At 42.9% G+C, this 18,640-nt stretch overlaps 2 protein-coding genes across 2 annotated transcripts in view; one reads left to right on the top strand and one right to left on the bottom strand.

Moving 5' to 3' along the window:
• Window positions 1–297: 297 nt before the first annotated feature.
• dffa (DNA fragmentation factor, alpha polypeptide) lies at window positions 298–12,959 on the bottom strand. Its single transcript, XM_078557756.1, has 6 exons — window positions 12,390–12,959; window positions 8,698–8,865; window positions 6,825–6,988; window positions 4,962–5,127; window positions 3,802–3,944; window positions 298–2,911 (listed from the first exon to the last, which is right to left on the bottom strand). Exons 1-6 carry the CDS (start codon window positions 12,682–12,684, stop codon window positions 2,744–2,746), a joined length of 1,104 nt encoding a protein of 367 aa, XP_078413882.1. The 5' UTR covers window positions 12,685–12,959; the 3' UTR covers window positions 298–2,743.
• A 320-nt stretch (window positions 12,960–13,279) lies between these two features.
• The window catches only part of pex14 (peroxisomal biogenesis factor 14), a 194,602-nt gene continuing 189,241 nt past the window's right edge, over window positions 13,280–18,640 (top strand). Inside the window, exon 1 of the mRNA XM_078557755.1 lies at window positions 13,280–13,399. Coding sequence (XP_078413881.1) covers window positions 13,367–13,399 — 33 coding nt within the window. The 5' untranslated portion in view covers window positions 13,280–13,366. The remainder of the gene's footprint in view (window positions 13,400–18,640) is intronic.

Here is an 18,640-nt window from a genome sequence, read left to right as displayed (position 1 = left end):
TCTCTTGCTGGAGATGGTAATTGCCTGGCACTTGTGTGGTGCAAATGTCACTTGTCATCCTAAGCCTGAATAACATCCAGGCCTCGCTACATGTTGGTACAGACTGATTCATTATCCGAGGAGTCACAAACGCTTTCAAGAACTGAGGAAAGGTTAAAAAACTCAACATCCACTCTCGACTTCAGAAGCATTTCACTGAAGCACTGAGACATCTTGACTGGGATATGGATCCATATAAATACAAATTCATATGAAGATGACATTAGATCCACAGATTTTCAAATGCAAAAAGGAAACTAAATTTAAAAAATGTATTTGAAGTACAAGCAGAAAAAAACAGCTATACAATGCTGTCAACTAGATGTTAGGTATACCACTTTACACTCAGATTTAATACAAATCACAATCAGATACATTTTTAGCTGCCTACAGCACTTCAAAGAAGTTATTCATTGTATGTGAAGTGCTTTGGGACATTTGAGAGAAGTGTTAAGGCATGTATAAATTCAAGGCTTGATTTCAGAATACAATCATTAGTCAGACACATTTACACAGCCACACGTGAAATGTTCTGTATTCACTCCGTGTCTCAATCTTGGTTTAGGATAAATGTTGAGGGATCACAATCAAACACATCAATGATTGGTTGTAACATGTAATTCTGCCTTGTCATATAGTCACAAGTCTAAAGAAAGGTGAAACGGGTACCAATTCAAACTGGACAGTTTGGGATTGCTAATTCTGATAGGATTACCCCCTAGTTTTGGTCTACCTCCCATTTAGGGCTGATTCATTAAAATTGCACATGCTTTTCTCCCACTACAGTGGAGTGATCCCATTTTTCTTTACTCTTTCATGGGATGTGGGCATCGCTAGCAAGGTTTGTTGCCCATCCCCAATTTCCCTTGAAATGAGTGGCTTGCTAGGCCATTTCTGAGGCCAGTTAAGAGTCAACCACATTGCACGTGGAGAGTGGTGTGTGATGGATGGGGTCACAGTCTAACAGGAATTTGCCTTCCATGGCCAGCATGATCTTTTATACCAACCAGCAAGGTGGTTAGTGCAATTTGTTGGAAATCTGGGATCCCGCACCGCAAATGAACATGTCCACTCGCGCCCACTGGAATATTTTTAAAATTCTGCTCTGAAAGCTTCCAATCAGACAAGGATCTCATTAATAACTAATACATAAAGCAAATGGGCTTTATTCAATGTGTTGGGCACAATTCTTCCTCACACCAATCTGCTGAGAGGGGATACTTTAATTTTTCATGGATAGCTATTACATCCATTGGCATAAACAAGAAGCAGTCATTGAAGTTGTGCTATGCAGTGACAGGATTCAAGTTATTCCAAACATAAGCATGCTGTTCTCCAAGTAGCAAGGTGTTTCCCAATGTTACAAATTACAGGGTCTTTGCATAGTGAAAAAGGCTCACTGGGTCAGATGGCCTACTCTTCTTCCTATTCGTCATGGGCTGTAGGTTTTAATTCCACACCCTCAATATTATTGCTTCCTGTGTATCGTCTCTCTTTTTAAACACTTCAATTGATCCTACATCTATGGCCTTCAAAAGTAGCACGTTCCACATTCTCACAGTCCATTGAGAGAAGCAATTTTTCTTGGATTATTTTACTGGTTTGGATCGTAAGGCAATTTGCTCTCGTACTGAATTTTGTTATCAGAGGAAATGTCATTCCCTCATTTACTATCATTATACTATAATTTTCTGAGACAAGTTGAGAAGCAGCAGTGCTCACTGCTGACCTTGAAGAAAGTTACCCGTTGTGTTCTAGCAATCTCTGTGATGCAGACTCCCCCGTGTCAGTTTAAATTTGGCACCAAGGGGATCTTCAGATGTCCAGCAACAGTGATGCAATTTAGCAAGGTAAGCAACCAATCACATTGAAATATTCTCACAGGCAGCAAACCAGAAAGTAGAAACTCCTAGCCTGTCATTTTTATTTTTTAAATTTTACAGTTAACAAAATGATTAAGACACATTCAATGACAGAAGTTAAAAAAAGCTGAAACAAAACTATCACAAAAAAAACTAAAACATTTAAAAATGTGGAATTTTCATAATGGAGAAATTTGACATTCACATATATGAAATTAGTCTTTCAGAGCAACTGAGTGTGTTTAGTGCTAATTATAAAGCTATTACATTGTAAATGGTGTTTAGGTGGCTATCATACAATCAAATTTTCCTTCCTCCCTTTTGAATTAATTGTGTTGTGGTTTGGTTCTTTCTGCCAACAGCACAGCCGAGATTAGGAACAAAGTACAATTACATGGTTGGGCTGCACTGACCGCCATTTCATCTTAACAGGTGTCTGAATGCAGTACAAATTGATGGGTTGATGTCCTTGTGATGGTTAGAAACAGTTATAAGTAAAATCCAGACACACAGTTCACAATGGATGCTGATCCACATCTGGGCTGTAATTATTCTATGGTTTTGTAATTTGCTTAACACCAAATAGCTATTAGGTAGTGCTTAGAAGTCAGCATTAAAGGATATCGGTGAGACAGAATGAAGGAACTCAGCCTGCATCAGTTTTATGCTGTGATTGGTCTGACAGTGCTTGATGCAGGCAATGAGTACAAGTATAAAATGTTTCTTTCCCCCCATGATAGAATTTGATTATTTTGCTTTTGTTGCAAAAACTGAATGCTGGGAGTCAAGGTTTATCACTAAGTTGCAGAACCATGTTTGGCTGCAATTGGTGCCCCAGTGTATTACAGTTTTCTTCTCTTTGTTGAATGTTTTCTCAATTGTTCCAGGCTCTCCAATTTGGATGAGCGCTTCTTCAATTCCTTCCTACAGTCTTGCTGCAGATCCTTTACCTTCTCAATGGAACAATTTAAAGCAGACTGTAGATCCTTTTCACTCTCTTTGAGAACTTCCTGAATGCAAAAGGCGTATGCAATGAGTCCAGCAATTAACAGCATTTACCATCTATATTTTTTAAAAATCCTAAACTCATTGGATTAGATTAACCCATAAAGTTTACTGGAAAATTAAGATTTGGTTGGCAATAAGGATATTAAAGTTACTGACATTTTTTTTTAAACCTGAGGGCTTTGTTCTATATGGAAGGGAGGCAAAAGTTAATTACCACTCTATGACCGAAGTAACCTTGGTGGCAATTCTGAGTTCCTTAGTTCAGACATCGCCAAGCCTCAGACTTACACTCAATCCCTCCTCATCTTGAAGGAAGTAGGGCAGCGTAGCTCTCCTGCCCAATTAGGGAATTATAAGGCTGAATTTTATGGCCCCTCCCACCAGCAGGATTTTCTAGTCCCGCCGAATTCAATGGGCTTTTCGACAGCTTGCTGCATTTTACAGCCCTGCCCCCACCGCAACACGGCTACAAACTTCCACCCATAGAATCTTAAAACACAGGAGGTCATTCTGCCCATCGTGCCTGTGCTGACTCTTTGAAAGAGCTATTCATTTTAGCCCCACAGTCCAGCTTTTCCCCCATAATCCTGCAAAAATAAAGGGAAATGAGCAAGGAAAGTGACAAAGGAAAAGTTGCCCACTGGCAATGTTGAAGGATAATAAACTGGTTTTGATTAATGAGATAATTCAAGAACAGCATCCTGCCATTTCCAGTCTCTGGATTTGAATTCAGTTAATACCAAAGAGGCAAATGTCACCTGCCAAAAATAAACCCACTTCTTGAGTGAAACTTGGGACAAATAAATGTAATTTCTGTGGACTTAGCATAGGGAAAGTGAAAATGTTAAAACACAAACTTCTAGAAAAATGCTAGCAAGTGAATTTATCATACCTGAAGCTCCACATTTGACAAGCTGAGCTCTGGACTAGGTTTCTGTCTGAGAACACCAATGATGCGTTTGTTCAGCAGGGAGGTTTCTCTGGTTATCGGATCTGAACCATCTGCTTGATCAGTTTCTTTAGCAGGTTTGGAATCTAGGAAAGATGTAGGATCTATATTTTTGTAATTGTCTTGGGAACAAAAGGCTTTGAGCCCATAAAAAGAAATAGTTTCTTCCTGTCGGTCTGTATCAACTAGCAACAATTGCCGAGCAACAATTCGGCCAATCCAGCACTGGTCTACAGTTCAACTGGGTCAGATTGAAAACGTACTAACTACTGTTTTCCTGCTGCCATTGTCAGTTTGTGTTGACAAACATACATATTTAAATTTCTCCTTCACAATACCTGCAGCTGAGAAAGAAGATGAATCTGTATCCCAGTATTGAACAATGCCACGCTGAAATTAGCTGCTGGTTGATTGGGACTGTTTAACAGACAAATATCTACTTACTGAACCAGGCAGCAGAAAACATTCTGTGTACCACAACTGTTTTATTTAATCACAACTGGTGCATATGCCAGTTTCCACTCTTCTCTTCTAGGTCCTCTCCCTATCCAGAAGGGAAACCCACTTACTAGGTGAAAAACCCAGCTCTGAAGTACAGCCTTCAATGAGCAACACCTATTCTCAATTCGCTCTGTAGCTCGTGCTGGTTTACTCTTAAAGGGACCTGCATTTCTAACATTGTCAGGGGCCGGGGCGTCAAACCCCTTTCTTGACAGTATTCAGATGCTGCTCAGGGTTTTCTCAGCTGCACAAATGAAATTCAGAACTCATGTGCAGAAGACTCCCAAATACAAACCTGCATCCTCAATTCCCATAGGCTACAACACAGATTAACACTAAATCGAATACTTTGATTATTATCTTTAGCCAGGTGTAGGCAAAGGACGTGCTCCAGCTCAGATAGCTGACTCATCGTGGATCCAGCAAGTCTCTAGGCCAGGACTACATCAAATGGCAAACTATCTCCAAGCTAAAGAACATAACGTAAGGACCCAGGCATCTGTTGACATTCACTTTGCTGCAAGAATATGTGGAGTCAGAAAAATTTATAAAATAAAATAACTTAAGAATTTGCTATATATTCACCACAACATCAGACTAACCATCATTTTGAAAAGCATTCTGGTACAGTTTCAATAGTTCCTTTGCTTCCCGGTGCTCCTCTCTGCTATCAAGTGCACGCTGAAGGGAGTCCTGTATTGCTTCAGTTCTTATTAAATTTTCTTCCAGTTCCTTTGCCAGCTCAGTAGATGGTACATCTATTAGTGTCTGTCAAATAAAGATCATGGAAAGCTATTGAATTTCTAACTGACTTACTTATCATTCAGGAGCACAGGCAAAAGTAATTTGATCACAAGCAAAAGTTCCACTGAGTATTTTGCCTGCGTCTGCCCCATTTTTCAACAACTAATTCTAACAGAATCATCATTAAGCGTCATTAGCTGCCTGTTAGGGAAGGACAGAGGATATCACTACAAAATAAAGAAGTAGAGTTAGGTTTTTTTACCAGGAATTGTTTCTTTTCCAATCATTGGAATAGATTACTAGAACTTGTGGTGAATACAGATTTACTATAGGCCTTCACAAAGAGCTGGATGAGGTCCTGCAAGTAGATGACATGAAATACGGATGCTAAGGGGAGCCAGTGAGTTGTGTTATCACTTACTGAAGTCCCCTGGAGATTGCTTGATTGCCTTCAGTGATTGCAAAGGAATTTTCTAGATTTCTTAAATAGTATTTAATTTTCCTCCCAGGAGATTGTGTAACTGAAGGCAGGCTGATAATGGATACATGTGACACCAAGGCAACTGAATGACACAGGTTAGAAGAACCAGTTGATTTTTTTCCCTGTCTTTTCTTGTATGTTCTTAGAAGATGTATGCTGGACTGAAGAAGAGTCCATTTCATTGCCCTGCTAACCCATAGAATGCTGATTATGATCATACTGACTATTTTTGAGCCTCAATTTATTACAGTTAAGAAATGCACTTTAATAGCTGAACATATTTTCAAGTTTCCCGTTTACTCTAATCACATATCAACATAGCCCAATATATATATATAAAACAACAAACCTGGCCAAATCCTGCACACTTGTCACTTCAACAACAGGCTATGCAGTTTTGCCGACTCAGTCCTTTTTCCATATTTTACACATGAACACTCACCCTCCGTGTTCACCATACATTTCCAGTCAGCAAGAATGTATCTGTATTTCAGACATTTCTGGCCACCTACTATGGGTAAAGGAGGGTTTAGGCATATAGAAATAAAATGGGTAGGGGCCCAAAGGCTTCCTGGTCTTAAAGTAGTTTATTCTCCTTTGTTCCTAGATGCTTAAGTGTCTTTGCTGGCACACACAATTAGTGAGGGAAGACCATTTCCCAGACTTGGAAAACTGAGGTAGGAAGACAACAGCTCAGAATGGCTGAGAGGATATTTCCTGACTGTTAATGTGTTTTCACCAGGGGATGCAGATTTATATCACTATTCTATCTTGGCTGGGTCAAATGAGCTATGGCATTCAGACAAGTGTGAAATATTGTTCCTTTTTGCATAATAAAAGCCTTGTAAAATTACAGGGAAAGAGATTTACAAGTTACACCTTGTGGTTTAGCCTCATGTTATATAGCTACAAATAACTCTGCTAATTGCTTGCCATATTCGATGTAATGGAGAATATCTATGACAGTCTAACATTAGGATTGGTAGGTTTCTAGGTACTGCTCTATTTTATTTTAGTTAGAACAAAGCCATTTCCAAAATATCAAGTCAATCTAGTTAGCATCTAATCCTATACTTGGATCATTGAAAGCAGCTTCAAATATGGGACTCTGAGCACGCTTCAGCCAGTAACACCTTAACCAATAGGAGTCTGACAGACACGAACGATGTCAGACAATAGGCTTTATTGAACTTTGTATTCTGTTGTAAATCTACCAAGCTATTTGTCCTTTCTCTGTTACCTGGAGGTCAGATTCAGACATAGTAATAATGTGGGCAAGGTTTTTTCGAAGTTGTTTGGCAAGAACTTTCCAATTATTGGAAGATTCAGGATAATCCACACAGTCTACAGATCCAACGCCATCTACATCACCATCCATTTTTGTATCGGAGCTGATGCTGATTTCTGTGGGGAAAGAAGAGAGATTTTGGTGACATGAAGTTTGATAACTTCAATGTAATGGCCAAAATGAAATGCAGTACTAACACTCTGCTTGTAGTGGAAAACCAAATTCTTGTTTTGCTGTAGAACAGGGGGAAGTTGCAATGACCACTATATATAGTTACTTTGGACTACCATGGTGTTGACCTGAGCTGTGCCAATGAGAAGGGGACAAATAAAAGCAGATATCTGTAGTTTTTAAAATCCTGATCAATGGTAACCTCCAGGATGTTGATAGTGAGGGATTCAGTGATGGTAATGCCATTGAATGTCAAGAAGAGATGGCTAGATTCTCCCTTATTGGAGATGCTCACTACCTGGCACTTGGGTGGCACAAATGTTACTTGCCACTTATTAGTCAAAGGCTGAATATTGTTCAGGTCTTGCTGCATATGGACACAGACGATTTCAGTGTCTGAGTCGTCGTGAATGGTGCTGAACATTGTGCAATCATCAGTGAACATCCCCACTTCTGGCCTTATGATGGAAGGAAGGTCATTGATGAAGCAACTGAAGATGGTTGGGCCGATGACACTACCCTGAGAAACGCGTGTAGTAATGTACTGAGACTGAGATGATTGACCTCCAATAACCATAGCCATCTTCCTTTGTGCTAGGTATGGCTCCAACCAGTGGTGAGTTTTCACCCTGATTCCCATTGACTCCAGTTTTGCTAGGGCCCTTGTTGACACACTCGGTCAAATGCTGCCTTGACGTCAAGGGCAGTCACTCTCGCTTTGCCTCGGAAGTTCAGCTCTTTTGTCCGTGCTTGGATCAAGGCTATAATGAGGTCAGGAGCTGAATGACTCTGGCAGAACCCAAACTGAACAAATGAGCTGGTTATATGTACAAAAAAACCGTGGAATGGGGAGGTGGAGGTGTCATTTTGCAAGGCTAATGGCAAAAATCGTCCAGTAACATGTGGGGATTCACAACTTACAGGATCTCTCTTTCCTGAGAGAAAGAAAAATCACCTAAAGGGTTAAATTATAAAGGGAAGCAAGAACAGAAAAATAAGAACAAGAAGCCTGGACACGTGAAATGACCTGAGATCAAAGGTTAGGCAAAGAGTAGATAAAAAGGATACATGACACAATAAACACAAACAGATGTTGTCTCATGGAATGAATAGTACATTGTTAGAAGAGATAAGGGATGATCAAGAAGCTGTATGGGTAAGCAAAATCAATTAGCTAACATAGATATAATTATAAGAGAATAAAGAAGGGCAAGTTAATAAGATCACTCAAGTTAATAAGATCACTGTGTAAATATGCTGGAGTCACATAATTGTACTGTATAAATACTGCTTGTTGAACACTGTAACTTCGAGCAGATCCGTCGTGATCTCCTCCCAATGGCCATTGTACGGTTCAGCGCTTAATAAATTGCACTCTTTCCTGAAGTAACCTGCATTCGCTGTATTTATTCTTTGGCACCTGCTACAATTTGCTGGATGATTTACACATTAACAGTGTACACATTAAACTCCACGTTATTCTGCAGAAGATTCTGACCTTAAACCTTTCAAATCCATGCATCGAATAATGAAATAAAAACATTTCACTGAATGCTTTGGAAAGGAAAAATGTAGAACCATCTAATTGAAGGTCCTTTCAGAATCCTTTGCAATGCTCCTTGTCCATGATTTATATTAGCAATCAGCAACTTACCTTCAGCAACAGGAGTCCACTTTTGACTGGCGTTAAGGATCATGAATGTTGTGTTTGCTGGCAGGCACATAAAATAGTCTTCATCCTCAACAATTGTTCCATCATCTTCAAGCACAATTGTATATGCTTGCTGCGCATCAAATTTGTCCAGACCTAGTTTTTCTTTCCCTAAACATAATAAAACCCATAAACATAAATTAGAGGATACTTAAGCTTTCAGGAGGCTTACAAACTAAAAATATACTTAAGGTGTTGCAGAGTCTTAAGTTTCAAGCCATGAAAGCAATTCTTACATTCCGTTGCCAACAACTGCATCATGACACTCCTTATCCTGAAAATATCCAAACTTTTAAGCCATGTCTTTAATATTCTTAACATTACCTGCATTTTAACTTTTCAGTATAAACTTACAGTATTGGTTATTTTACAAATTAAATAATCAAGCAATCTACTGTATCAATGCCACATGCTGCATGAGAAAAGGACCTGCAATTATTCTTCATAAACAAGTTCTAGTCTTATCTACATAATCAGATCATTCCCAACTGAGGGAAAATAGAGAGTAATCACGCTAGGTAACTCTTACATACCTCTTTGCGCCTACATTGAGAGATCAACCATTGTTCATGTTATTCACATTTAAAATGACATTTCAAGTTAAAAGGACTGTTAACCACAGAAAACAAATTTTGCATTTAATTCTAAATGTTGAACAACTTAGTTGTTTGTCAGATTAAGAGAGGTGTTCCATTCTCAAGCATGACAAACAACTCCACTCTTTATTTTTTACACTTACATGGTTTTCATGGAGGACAGACAGCTACACAAATCAGTATACAATTGCTTACTTCTAAAGGCTACTGCCATTTGAAACCAGCTACCAACATGTATATAATCACATCTTATTTTACATCCTTTTTCTGGGTCTGCCCTTCATTTGGTAGTTTTTATTCAGTACAGCCGTTTGAGTAGACATCCAAGTACTTTTCAAATTGTGCTCAGAGTTTCTATCTCTATCACCCTTTCAGGCAAGGCGTTCGTGTGATGGCCAAAACTACGAGCAGTACTTAAGCTGTTATTATGATCTCCTTAAGAAAGGAGATTTGAATTCCCAGTGACTGACCCGAATGATCACAAGTTTTCACGTTTTGAGACTTTTACTGTAAGAAACAAAATTAAAATCAACATGGACTAAACATCACCTAACAGGCAAATAATACACTAAGCTACAGAAAAGATATCCCCTATTAACTATCTAGCCTGATTGAAAACCACATGATGCACGTACATGTTACACTGCACTCTGCAGAATTGTAGTGCTTATAGGAACCAGTCCAAAGTTACTCAGCTTCCAACAGACTTGCTTCTCCCCATTTCACAGAGGTGCTTCCAGTAGCAAGGCCCACTCCTTCACACATTCTCCTGGCCATGCCAGGGCAAATCTCCCAATCTCCTTAAATCAGCACAATTCCTGTCTCTTCAACCAGAGAATGAACTCCCACCAGCATCCTGCCTTGTGACTAACAGAAGGCAGTCTTTTTCCTTGCTGTTCACAGCAGTTGCTGTCCCCCTATCTCTCTCTCACTCTGTCTCAGGTCTCTGAGTCAGTAAGTCTGGTAGCAGTAAGGCCAGCTGTCTTTCCCTTTGTCATCAGGTGTTAAAAATTTGCACCTTGCTTTTGATAGGGCTTGACCTGGCCCCTGTCCCCATGGCAACCAAGTCACATGGGCTTATCACCAGGCAGAACTAGTAGGAGCTCAACGTGCCCCTCTCCACTACTCCATTTTACCTTGCATTGACCGTTTAGACATAGCCATCTTATAAAGCCTCACATTCGTAACACTGTAGTCTAACTTGTGTTGTATAAACTTCTAGCATAACTTCTCTGCTCTGTTATGCCTTGGTTAACTAGGAAAACATATCATATCCATTAACTGCCTTATTGGCCTGTCCTTCTACCTTTAAGGATCTGTGGACGTGCTCTCCAAGGTCCCTCTGTTCCTCCACACTTTGCCCATTTTACTGTGTATTCCCTAGCTTTGTTGCACCTCCCAAAATGCATTATCTCACACTTTTCTGGATTGAATTCCATTTTCCACTTTCCTGCCCAACTGACCCATCTATAACTTCCTGCAGTCTAAAACTTTTCTCCTCACTGTCAACTATACAGCCAATATTTGAATCATTTGCAATCTTCTTTATCATGCTTCCTACATTTCAGTTTAAATCATTAATATAAATTATCAAAAGCTAGAGACCAAGTACTGAGCCCTGTAGAACCCCACTGGTAACAATCTTCCAGTCACAAAAATACCTGTCAACCATTATCCTTTGCTTCCTGTCACAAAGCCAACTTTGGATTCAATTTGCTATTCTCCCTTGGATTCCAAGGACATTTCTTTCTTGATCTGCCTGGCATGTGGGACCTTGTCAAAAGCTTTGCTTAAATCAATGTAGGCCACATTCATCATACTGCCCTCATCAACCCAAAGTGTCACCTCCTCAAAGACTTGAATCGCCCCTCAGAATTGTTTACAACAATTTGCTCTCAACTGAAGTTCAGCTAACCGGCCTATAACTACTCAGGTTATCTCTACTTCCCTTTTTAAAACAACAGTACAATTTTGGCAGTCCTCCAATCCTCTGGCACCACTCCTGTAGTCAGGGATGTTTGAAAAATTAGAATTAGAGCATTCGCAAATTTCTCCCTTTTTCCTCTCTTTCAAAGATGCCAAACTTTTTAATACTTCTTCTCTTTCAAAAAGTCTGTCCCATCCAAAATTTCACATTCCTTCTCCCTAACTATGATGCCATCATTGGTCCCCCTCTTTTGTGAAGGCTGCTGCAAAGTATTCATCAAGATGAGATGCAGTTCCTCAAGATTACACTGAGCTTCATTGGAACTATATTTACATGTTGCTTCACTGGTCAAGAGGGGTAGTTTCCACATTCCTGTTACATTACAATGGTTAGTGTTAAAGAGGTAGGTTCTGAAAGCATCACCCCATTGTCACAACCCTTTAAAACCAATCCAAATTTACTTTGAGTGGCTGCATGTGAATAACGCTTTTATTAAAAAAATGTTTTGATATTCATACATCCAGTATTATCAGATTAAAAGTCAACGAGTTACAAACTAAGGCACAAAGCTTCTTTAAACTGTGAATCAGCTCCATCTATTGGGAGTAGCCGAGGGCTGAGCTGTGCAATATTTCACTCAAATGATCAGACAGCAGAGTAAGGCTAGCGCGACGCTGTAAGTTTAAATCACTAGCCTCGACCTGTAGCACCACACATCTCATTTTTATTTTTGGAAAGTTTTCTGACTTTAAAAATAAACCCCCTCTCTGATAAAAGGTGAATCATTCATTTGTTTCGCTCTCCACAGTTGCGGGCAGACCCAAGCTGAGAATTTCCAGCATTTCTCTTTTTAACCCCAGAAACAGTTGAAAACTCTCAGCAACTGTGCAGAAAGAGGGAGATGGGATGGTTTGTGGCTGCTCTGTCGCATTGTCCCCTTCTTCCCACCTCTGCATAAATGGCCAGGGGGCGGGATGGGAACCAGAACGTCAGACGGCGGGGCTACTTTTTAGCTCAGCCCATCTCAAAAATCTAACCCAGAGTGTGTGTGTGTGTGTGTGTGTAGTGAGGTTTTTACAGTTGGTAACCAGCATTTCTGACTCTTTAGTTACCTTTGGCGATCAGATCTTCCAAAGAGGTTGCGACAACACCAAACGTCAGAAGGCGGTTGGAGCCGCAGATTTTGCATGGAAATTTTCTGCTTTGCGGGTCCATTGTGCATGGACTTGGCTGAACTTCCATTGCCCTCAACACAGGGAAGGGGGAACGGGATGGAGGTTTTGGGGTGGGGGGGGTGGGGGGGGTGTGGGGGACCAAGACTGGATGAGGGCGGTGGGTGAGGGCGGTGGGTTTTCTGGCTGCTAATGAGGCGGTGCGGAGGGCGACTTTAGATGAGGCAGATCCCATATCCCCTACTGGAAGCTGAGCAGGGGAGTCGTCGCCATCGTCCTGACGCCAATATTTATCCCTCCATCAACATCACACAAGCCTTGCTGTTGGTGGGATCTTGCTGTGCGCAGACGGACTGCCACGTTTCCTACAACGGCTAAAAAAAATAAAAGCCTTCAAAGCTCCTTCATTGGCTGTGAAGCTGGGGCTGTGAAGTGGGGTGGTCAAAGGTGCTATAAAAACGCAACTCCTTCCTTTTCTGCGCGCTCACGCCTTCTTCCTGCTGTGGCAGCGGTTGACGCGCATGCGCGCCACCGGCGGCAAAATATTTCCGTCTGAATTAGCACGAGAATATTAATTATAGTCAAAGCCGCAAGACTGCCAGTGGCTTTAAACATTTAAATTATTTTAGTATTAGCAAAAATAAAGCGACAGTGTTAACTCTTCAATTACTCACCTCAAAGAAACTACAGCTCCCAGCATGCTCCAGTAAACATTCTTCTGTCAATGCTGTTTATTTTCAGAATCTAACAATTAATTTTAGATTAGATTAGGATTTGAAACAGGTCCACACGATAATATTTTTGAAAAAACGTTTTAATGGCAATGGTGTTTGAGGTGATCTGTGATCGATTTGACGTACTTGGCGCGGGAAGCTGGCAGGTGTTGTATCTGTGATCGATTGGTCGAGGCTGTAAAGATGGCTTCCTTTGAGCAGGCGGAGCCGCGCCAGGTAAGCAGCCTGTTGGTGGCCGGCCGGCCGGCCTCCGGGGCCCCTCTACTCCCTCAGCCGGCGGCGGTTACACCAACGGCCGCTTCTTACGGCCGGGAGCTGTTGATCCCCCCTGTGGGGAGAGCTGCGCTGACCCTGCCGGCGCCGGACGGACACTCCGGGCCGGCCGCAGACCGGGGAGCTGGGAGGGGGGAGAAGAAGCTTCAACCCCGCCCGGCAAGGTCACCCTCCACTTCCCTCCCCTCGACCTCCCCCAACTGATGGAAATGTCCAGGTGCCCGCAGAGCGACAGTGGGAGGCACAGCACCCCCCCCCCCCCGAATCCCCAATCCGCCTCCCTCCCCCTGCCCAAATCTGCCTCCCTCTCCCAATCTCCCTCAGCCCCCAATCTCCCTCCCTCCCTCAGCCCCCAATCTCCCTCCCTCCCTCAGCCCCCAATCTCCCTCCCTCCCTCAGCCCCCAATCTCCCTCCCTTCCTCCCTCAGCCCCCAATCTCCCTCCCTCAGCCCCCAATCTCTCTCCCTCAGCCCCCAATCTCCCTCCCTCAGCCCCCAATCTCCCTCCCTCAGCCCCCAATCTCCCTCCCTCAGCCCCCAATCTCCCTCCCTCAGCCCACAATCTCCCCCCCTCCCTCAGCCCACAATCTCCCCCCCTCCCTCAGCCCCCAATCTCCCTCCCTCAGCCCCCAATCTCCCTCCCTCCCTCAGCCCCCAGTCTCCCTCCCTTCCTCCCTCAGCCCCCAATCTCCCTTCCTCCCTCAGCCCCCAATCTCCCTCCCTCCCTCAGCCCCCAATCTCCCTCCCTCCCTCAGCCCCCAATCTCCCTCCCTCCCTCAGCCCCCAATCTCCCTCCCTCCCTCAGCCCCCAATCTCCCTCCCCCCTCAGCCCCCAATCTGCCTCCCTCCCCCAGCCCCCAATCTGCCTCCCTCCCCCAGCCCCCAATCTGCCTCCCTCCCCCAGCCCCCAATCTGCCTCCCTCCCCCAGCCCCCAATCTGCCTCCCTCCCCCAGCCCCCAATCTGCCTCCCTCCCCCAGCCCCCAATCTGCCTCCCTCCCCCAGCCCCCAATCTGCCTCCCTCCCCCAGCCCCCAATCTGCCTCCCTCCCCCAGCCCCCAATCTGCCTCCCTCCCCCAGCCCCCAATCTGCCTCCCTCCCCCAGCCCCCAATCTGCCTCCCTCCCCCAGCCCCCAATCTGCCTCCCTCCCCCAGCCCCCAATCTGCCTCCCTCCCCCAGCCCCCAATCTGCCTCCCTCCCCCAGCCCCCAATCTGCCTCCCTCCCCCAGCCCCCAATCTGCCTCCCTCCCCCAGCCCCCAATCTGCCTCCCTCCCCCTGCCCCCAATCTGCCTCCCTCCCCCAGCCCCCAATCTGCCTCCCTCCCCCAGCCCCCAATCTGCCTCCCTCCCCCAGCCCCCAATCTGCCTCCCTCCCCCAGCCCCCAATCTGCCTCCCTCCCCCAGCCCCCAATCTGCCTCCCTCCCCCAGCCCCCAATCTGCCTCCCTCCCCCAGCCCCCAATCTGCCTCCCTCCCCCAGCCCCCAATCTGCCTCCCTCCCCCAGCCCCCATCTTCTCCGATTCTCTCCTCCAGATCCCCCCCCCCCCCCCCCCCCCCCCCCCCCGTCTCTCTCCCCCCGGGTCTCCCTTCTCATCCCCCCCACACGGTCTCCCTTCTCATCTCCCCCCCCCCCCCCCCCCCCCGGTCTCTCCTCTCCCCATCCCTGCCCCCACTCTGCCTGCCTGCCTGCCTGCCTCTCCCTGTCTCTCTCTCTCTCTCTCTCTTTCTCCCCCCACCCCCAGTTCTCCTCTCCCTCTTTCCCCCAGTGTGTCTCCCCTCCACTCCCACACTCGCTCCTCCACCTCTAGTTGGGAATTTGATCCAAATCAGTAGATTATTTTTGTCCACTTTCAGAAACATCAGCAACCCAGATACTGTAATTGTTTTTCACTCCCAGAGATACTGTCAGAACAGTCTGTCTTCTGCATTAAAAAAAGGCAATCGTATTAATATTGCATTATTTTTGCGGGGGTGGGGTGGGCGCGAGGGGGTGACCTGTGTAGTATTTATTATGCTTCATTTCATCTCAATCTCACTGCAATTAGAGGATTGCAAGGTACATGGATACGATTATTACAAATGAGTTTATTTGGGTTGAAATTTGTTCTTTTTCTCTATTACTCTAAAAGATTAGGCAGGATAAACACATGAGATAACATGCAATGCTTGATGTTTTTAAACATTTACTGTTAGCCTCTGATCTTGTTTCTAATGCCCTTTTCTCGATATTTGTTTTTGTTTTGTTAAGATGTTTGTCATACTGTAATTATGCCTTTACCTGTGTACTATTAATATTTTTCTCTCAGCTGATATATTGTTCATTTTGCATTTACAAACAATGGTTGTACCACAGTCTTGATCTGAATGTGGCCATGTGTTGTTGAGTACCAATAGTGTCAGTAGTCAAACTGAGATCTGCAGTTGGTCAAGAAAAGTTAGTTTCTTAGTTACATAAACAAAATGTTGGAAAACTGAGATAAAAACCAGAAAATGCTGGAAACACTCAGCAGGCCAGGCAGCTGCTGACCAAGTTCTAACCCAAGTTCTTAATCTTCCAGTTCTGGTGAAAGGCCATTGACCTGAGCAGTTAACTTTGATTCTTTGTCCACAAATGCTGCCTGACCTGCTTAGCGTTTCCAACATTTTCTGTTTTTAGTTTCAGAACATATGTGCAGGGCTGTGGGGAAAAGGTGGGCAATGTGAGACCAAGTTGTGTTGGTCTTACAGAGGGCCAATAAGACCGCCTCCTGTGCTGTGACCATTCTGTGTTACAAACAAGAGCACCTTGAAGCATGTTGTTTCGTCTCGGGTCAATGATTGGTTGTAAATTTCTCCAATTCACTTGTGGTTTTGCACTTCAACTCAGACTCTTTTGATCAGATTTGCTTGTAAATCATTCCGAAAGATTTCCTAGTGTTCTCTAAATTGTTGTTTATACTAAGTCATTAAAAGTATTTCCTGCTTTAGTGTTACAAGCAAAGTGGAATCATTTGAGAATCCATTTTTTGTAGTTATTTTTTAGGGAAGAGGAAATCATTCAGGAAAATTCAGGTATAAGTTATTGTGATTGTTTGAAATTTGGTACTGTTTGTCCTGAAGAGTGTAAGATGAAAAGCATCAGCCACACGTCTCTCTTCAGCAATATTCAGGCTCTGTATTACCAAGCAACAGTTTATAATCAGGGAAGTTTTAAGGAATGATAACTCATGTTTAATCTTGCTGTTCATGTGCCTATTCTTATCCTTTCCTACATGTCACCAGAAAGGCATCTTCAACTCTGAAACATGAAGTTTAATGAGTGATTTACCTTCTGTGTTGCTTTCTTCTTGGTATTTCATGTTCTGCTTCTTATTGGGCTTTAGACTCAGTTTAGACTGCAGTCAGAATCTATTCGTTGGTGCCACTTGCATGGTCTTGATTTTTTTAAGAAATATATTTAGAGACAATACTTTGAAACCCAGGGCCTGCATCTGGGTCTGTCTCTGGCTTGTACACTGCAGCCTCGCGAACACTTTGTGGAAAAACATCTGGAGTTGGTGATGCTAGCTGTATTTATATAGACCTTAATCCTGGAACCTGGCATCATTCTTCTTCTTGGCTATTATACAGATATATTTATAATGAGCAGATGTAATTCTAGTTTTCTCCACTTCGGATTAACCTTGTTCCATCACTTTTTTTTTTGATCGCTTTAAAGTTCTTTATTAAATTTAAGTAACTCAGTGCAGTTTATTTCTTTTTATGAGCTATTGAAATGGGGCAGGTTTGGAAATTGAATTTTTACACATCAAACTTTAAAAGCAAACATGTTTTTTAGAATTTTGCTTGTGTGGTTCTAACTGGGAAATTGGAGTTCATTTCATGTGCGCCTTGTGTTTTTTGTACTTTTATGATTGTTTCATAATGGGTCTGTAAGAGAAATTAGTTACTAGCTCAAATTGCAATCCTCCAAAGGTTACATTGGTAACATTTAATTTCTAAGGAGTCCAATAAATTTTCAGTAGTTTTCAGTTAAACGGAGCACTGTTCTCTGGTGCATTCCATTTCTGCAATTCTTATTTTTACATTTGTCATGATAAGCCAATGTTATTCTTACAGTTTTTGTACAATTGAGCAAAGAGTTTCGTAGCTTAACCTCAAACTGATCTAATGCTGGAAGTGGCTTACTTTAATGCACAAGGTTAAACAGTTATTTTAGCTAGCAATAAACTCGTGTATCATCTCTGCCTATTGTGCCTTGTCCTAGAAAATCCATGGGCTGCTGGGACCATTATCTCTATTTTAAGAGAGGTACTATTAGCCTTGTTTTAGGTCAGTCGCTGAATAAATAATCTTCTAAAGCAGCCATATTTCTTTTGGTTTTTTTTGCATATAACAAGCACTGTGTATTGTAAAGGGAGTTTGAAAGACAGTGCATTTTATACAGTCTAGAGCTGTACACAAAACAAAGGTGAACCTCAACGGTGTTTTGATATATGGAAAATCTGTAGGAGATCTGGATGTGTCACAGTTTTCTCCCTGCACTTGTTGTGGGCATGCCCCTGTGGTATCTGCTGTAGCAAATTAGAGCATGTCAAGACTGGCTTCCCATGGCACAATGTGAACACATTCCTGTGATATCTGCTGTAGTCCATTGTAGTACCAATATGTCAAGGCCTCCATGACATAGCAAGTGTGAATCCATTTGCAGGTACATGATGAGATCCTTACTACAACTTACATTGCATGACATTAGAATGTACAGCACAGTAACGGGCTGTTCCACCCAACTGGATCATGCACCACATGAGCGGCCTCCTGCCTCTTTTCACCTAATCTTGACACAGACTTTTACTTTAGTATTGCTGATAAAAGGCATCTTGTCGAAGCTTTTCATCTTGCGCTCATCAGGACAATCACAAGAATACCAATGTCAGGGGAAGCAATAACTTTATACTGTATGAGAAGAGAAAGTGAGTGCTGATTGGTTGGCAAGTGGTAGAGGCATTGCCATTGAGAATGCACCATTTAATGGTGACTGACAGTTAACTGCCAAATATTGTTTGAAGTTTTAAACCAGGCAGCTTGACTCTGGTCAAGGCATTGCTCTTTCTCTCTCTCTCCGACAAAATGTCTTTTATCAGCAATACTCAAGTTCTGTGCTGCTAAATGACTACAAGCTTTTACCTTCATATGTTTATCCAGC

Source organism: Cetorhinus maximus, chromosome 15 (genome assembly GCF_964194155.1).
Source record: "Cetorhinus maximus chromosome 15, sCetMax3.hap1.1, whole genome shotgun sequence".
Lineage (NCBI taxonomy): Eukaryota > Metazoa > Chordata > Chondrichthyes > Lamniformes > Cetorhinidae > Cetorhinus > Cetorhinus maximus.
This window is presented reverse-complemented; position numbering and strand designations above follow the sequence as displayed.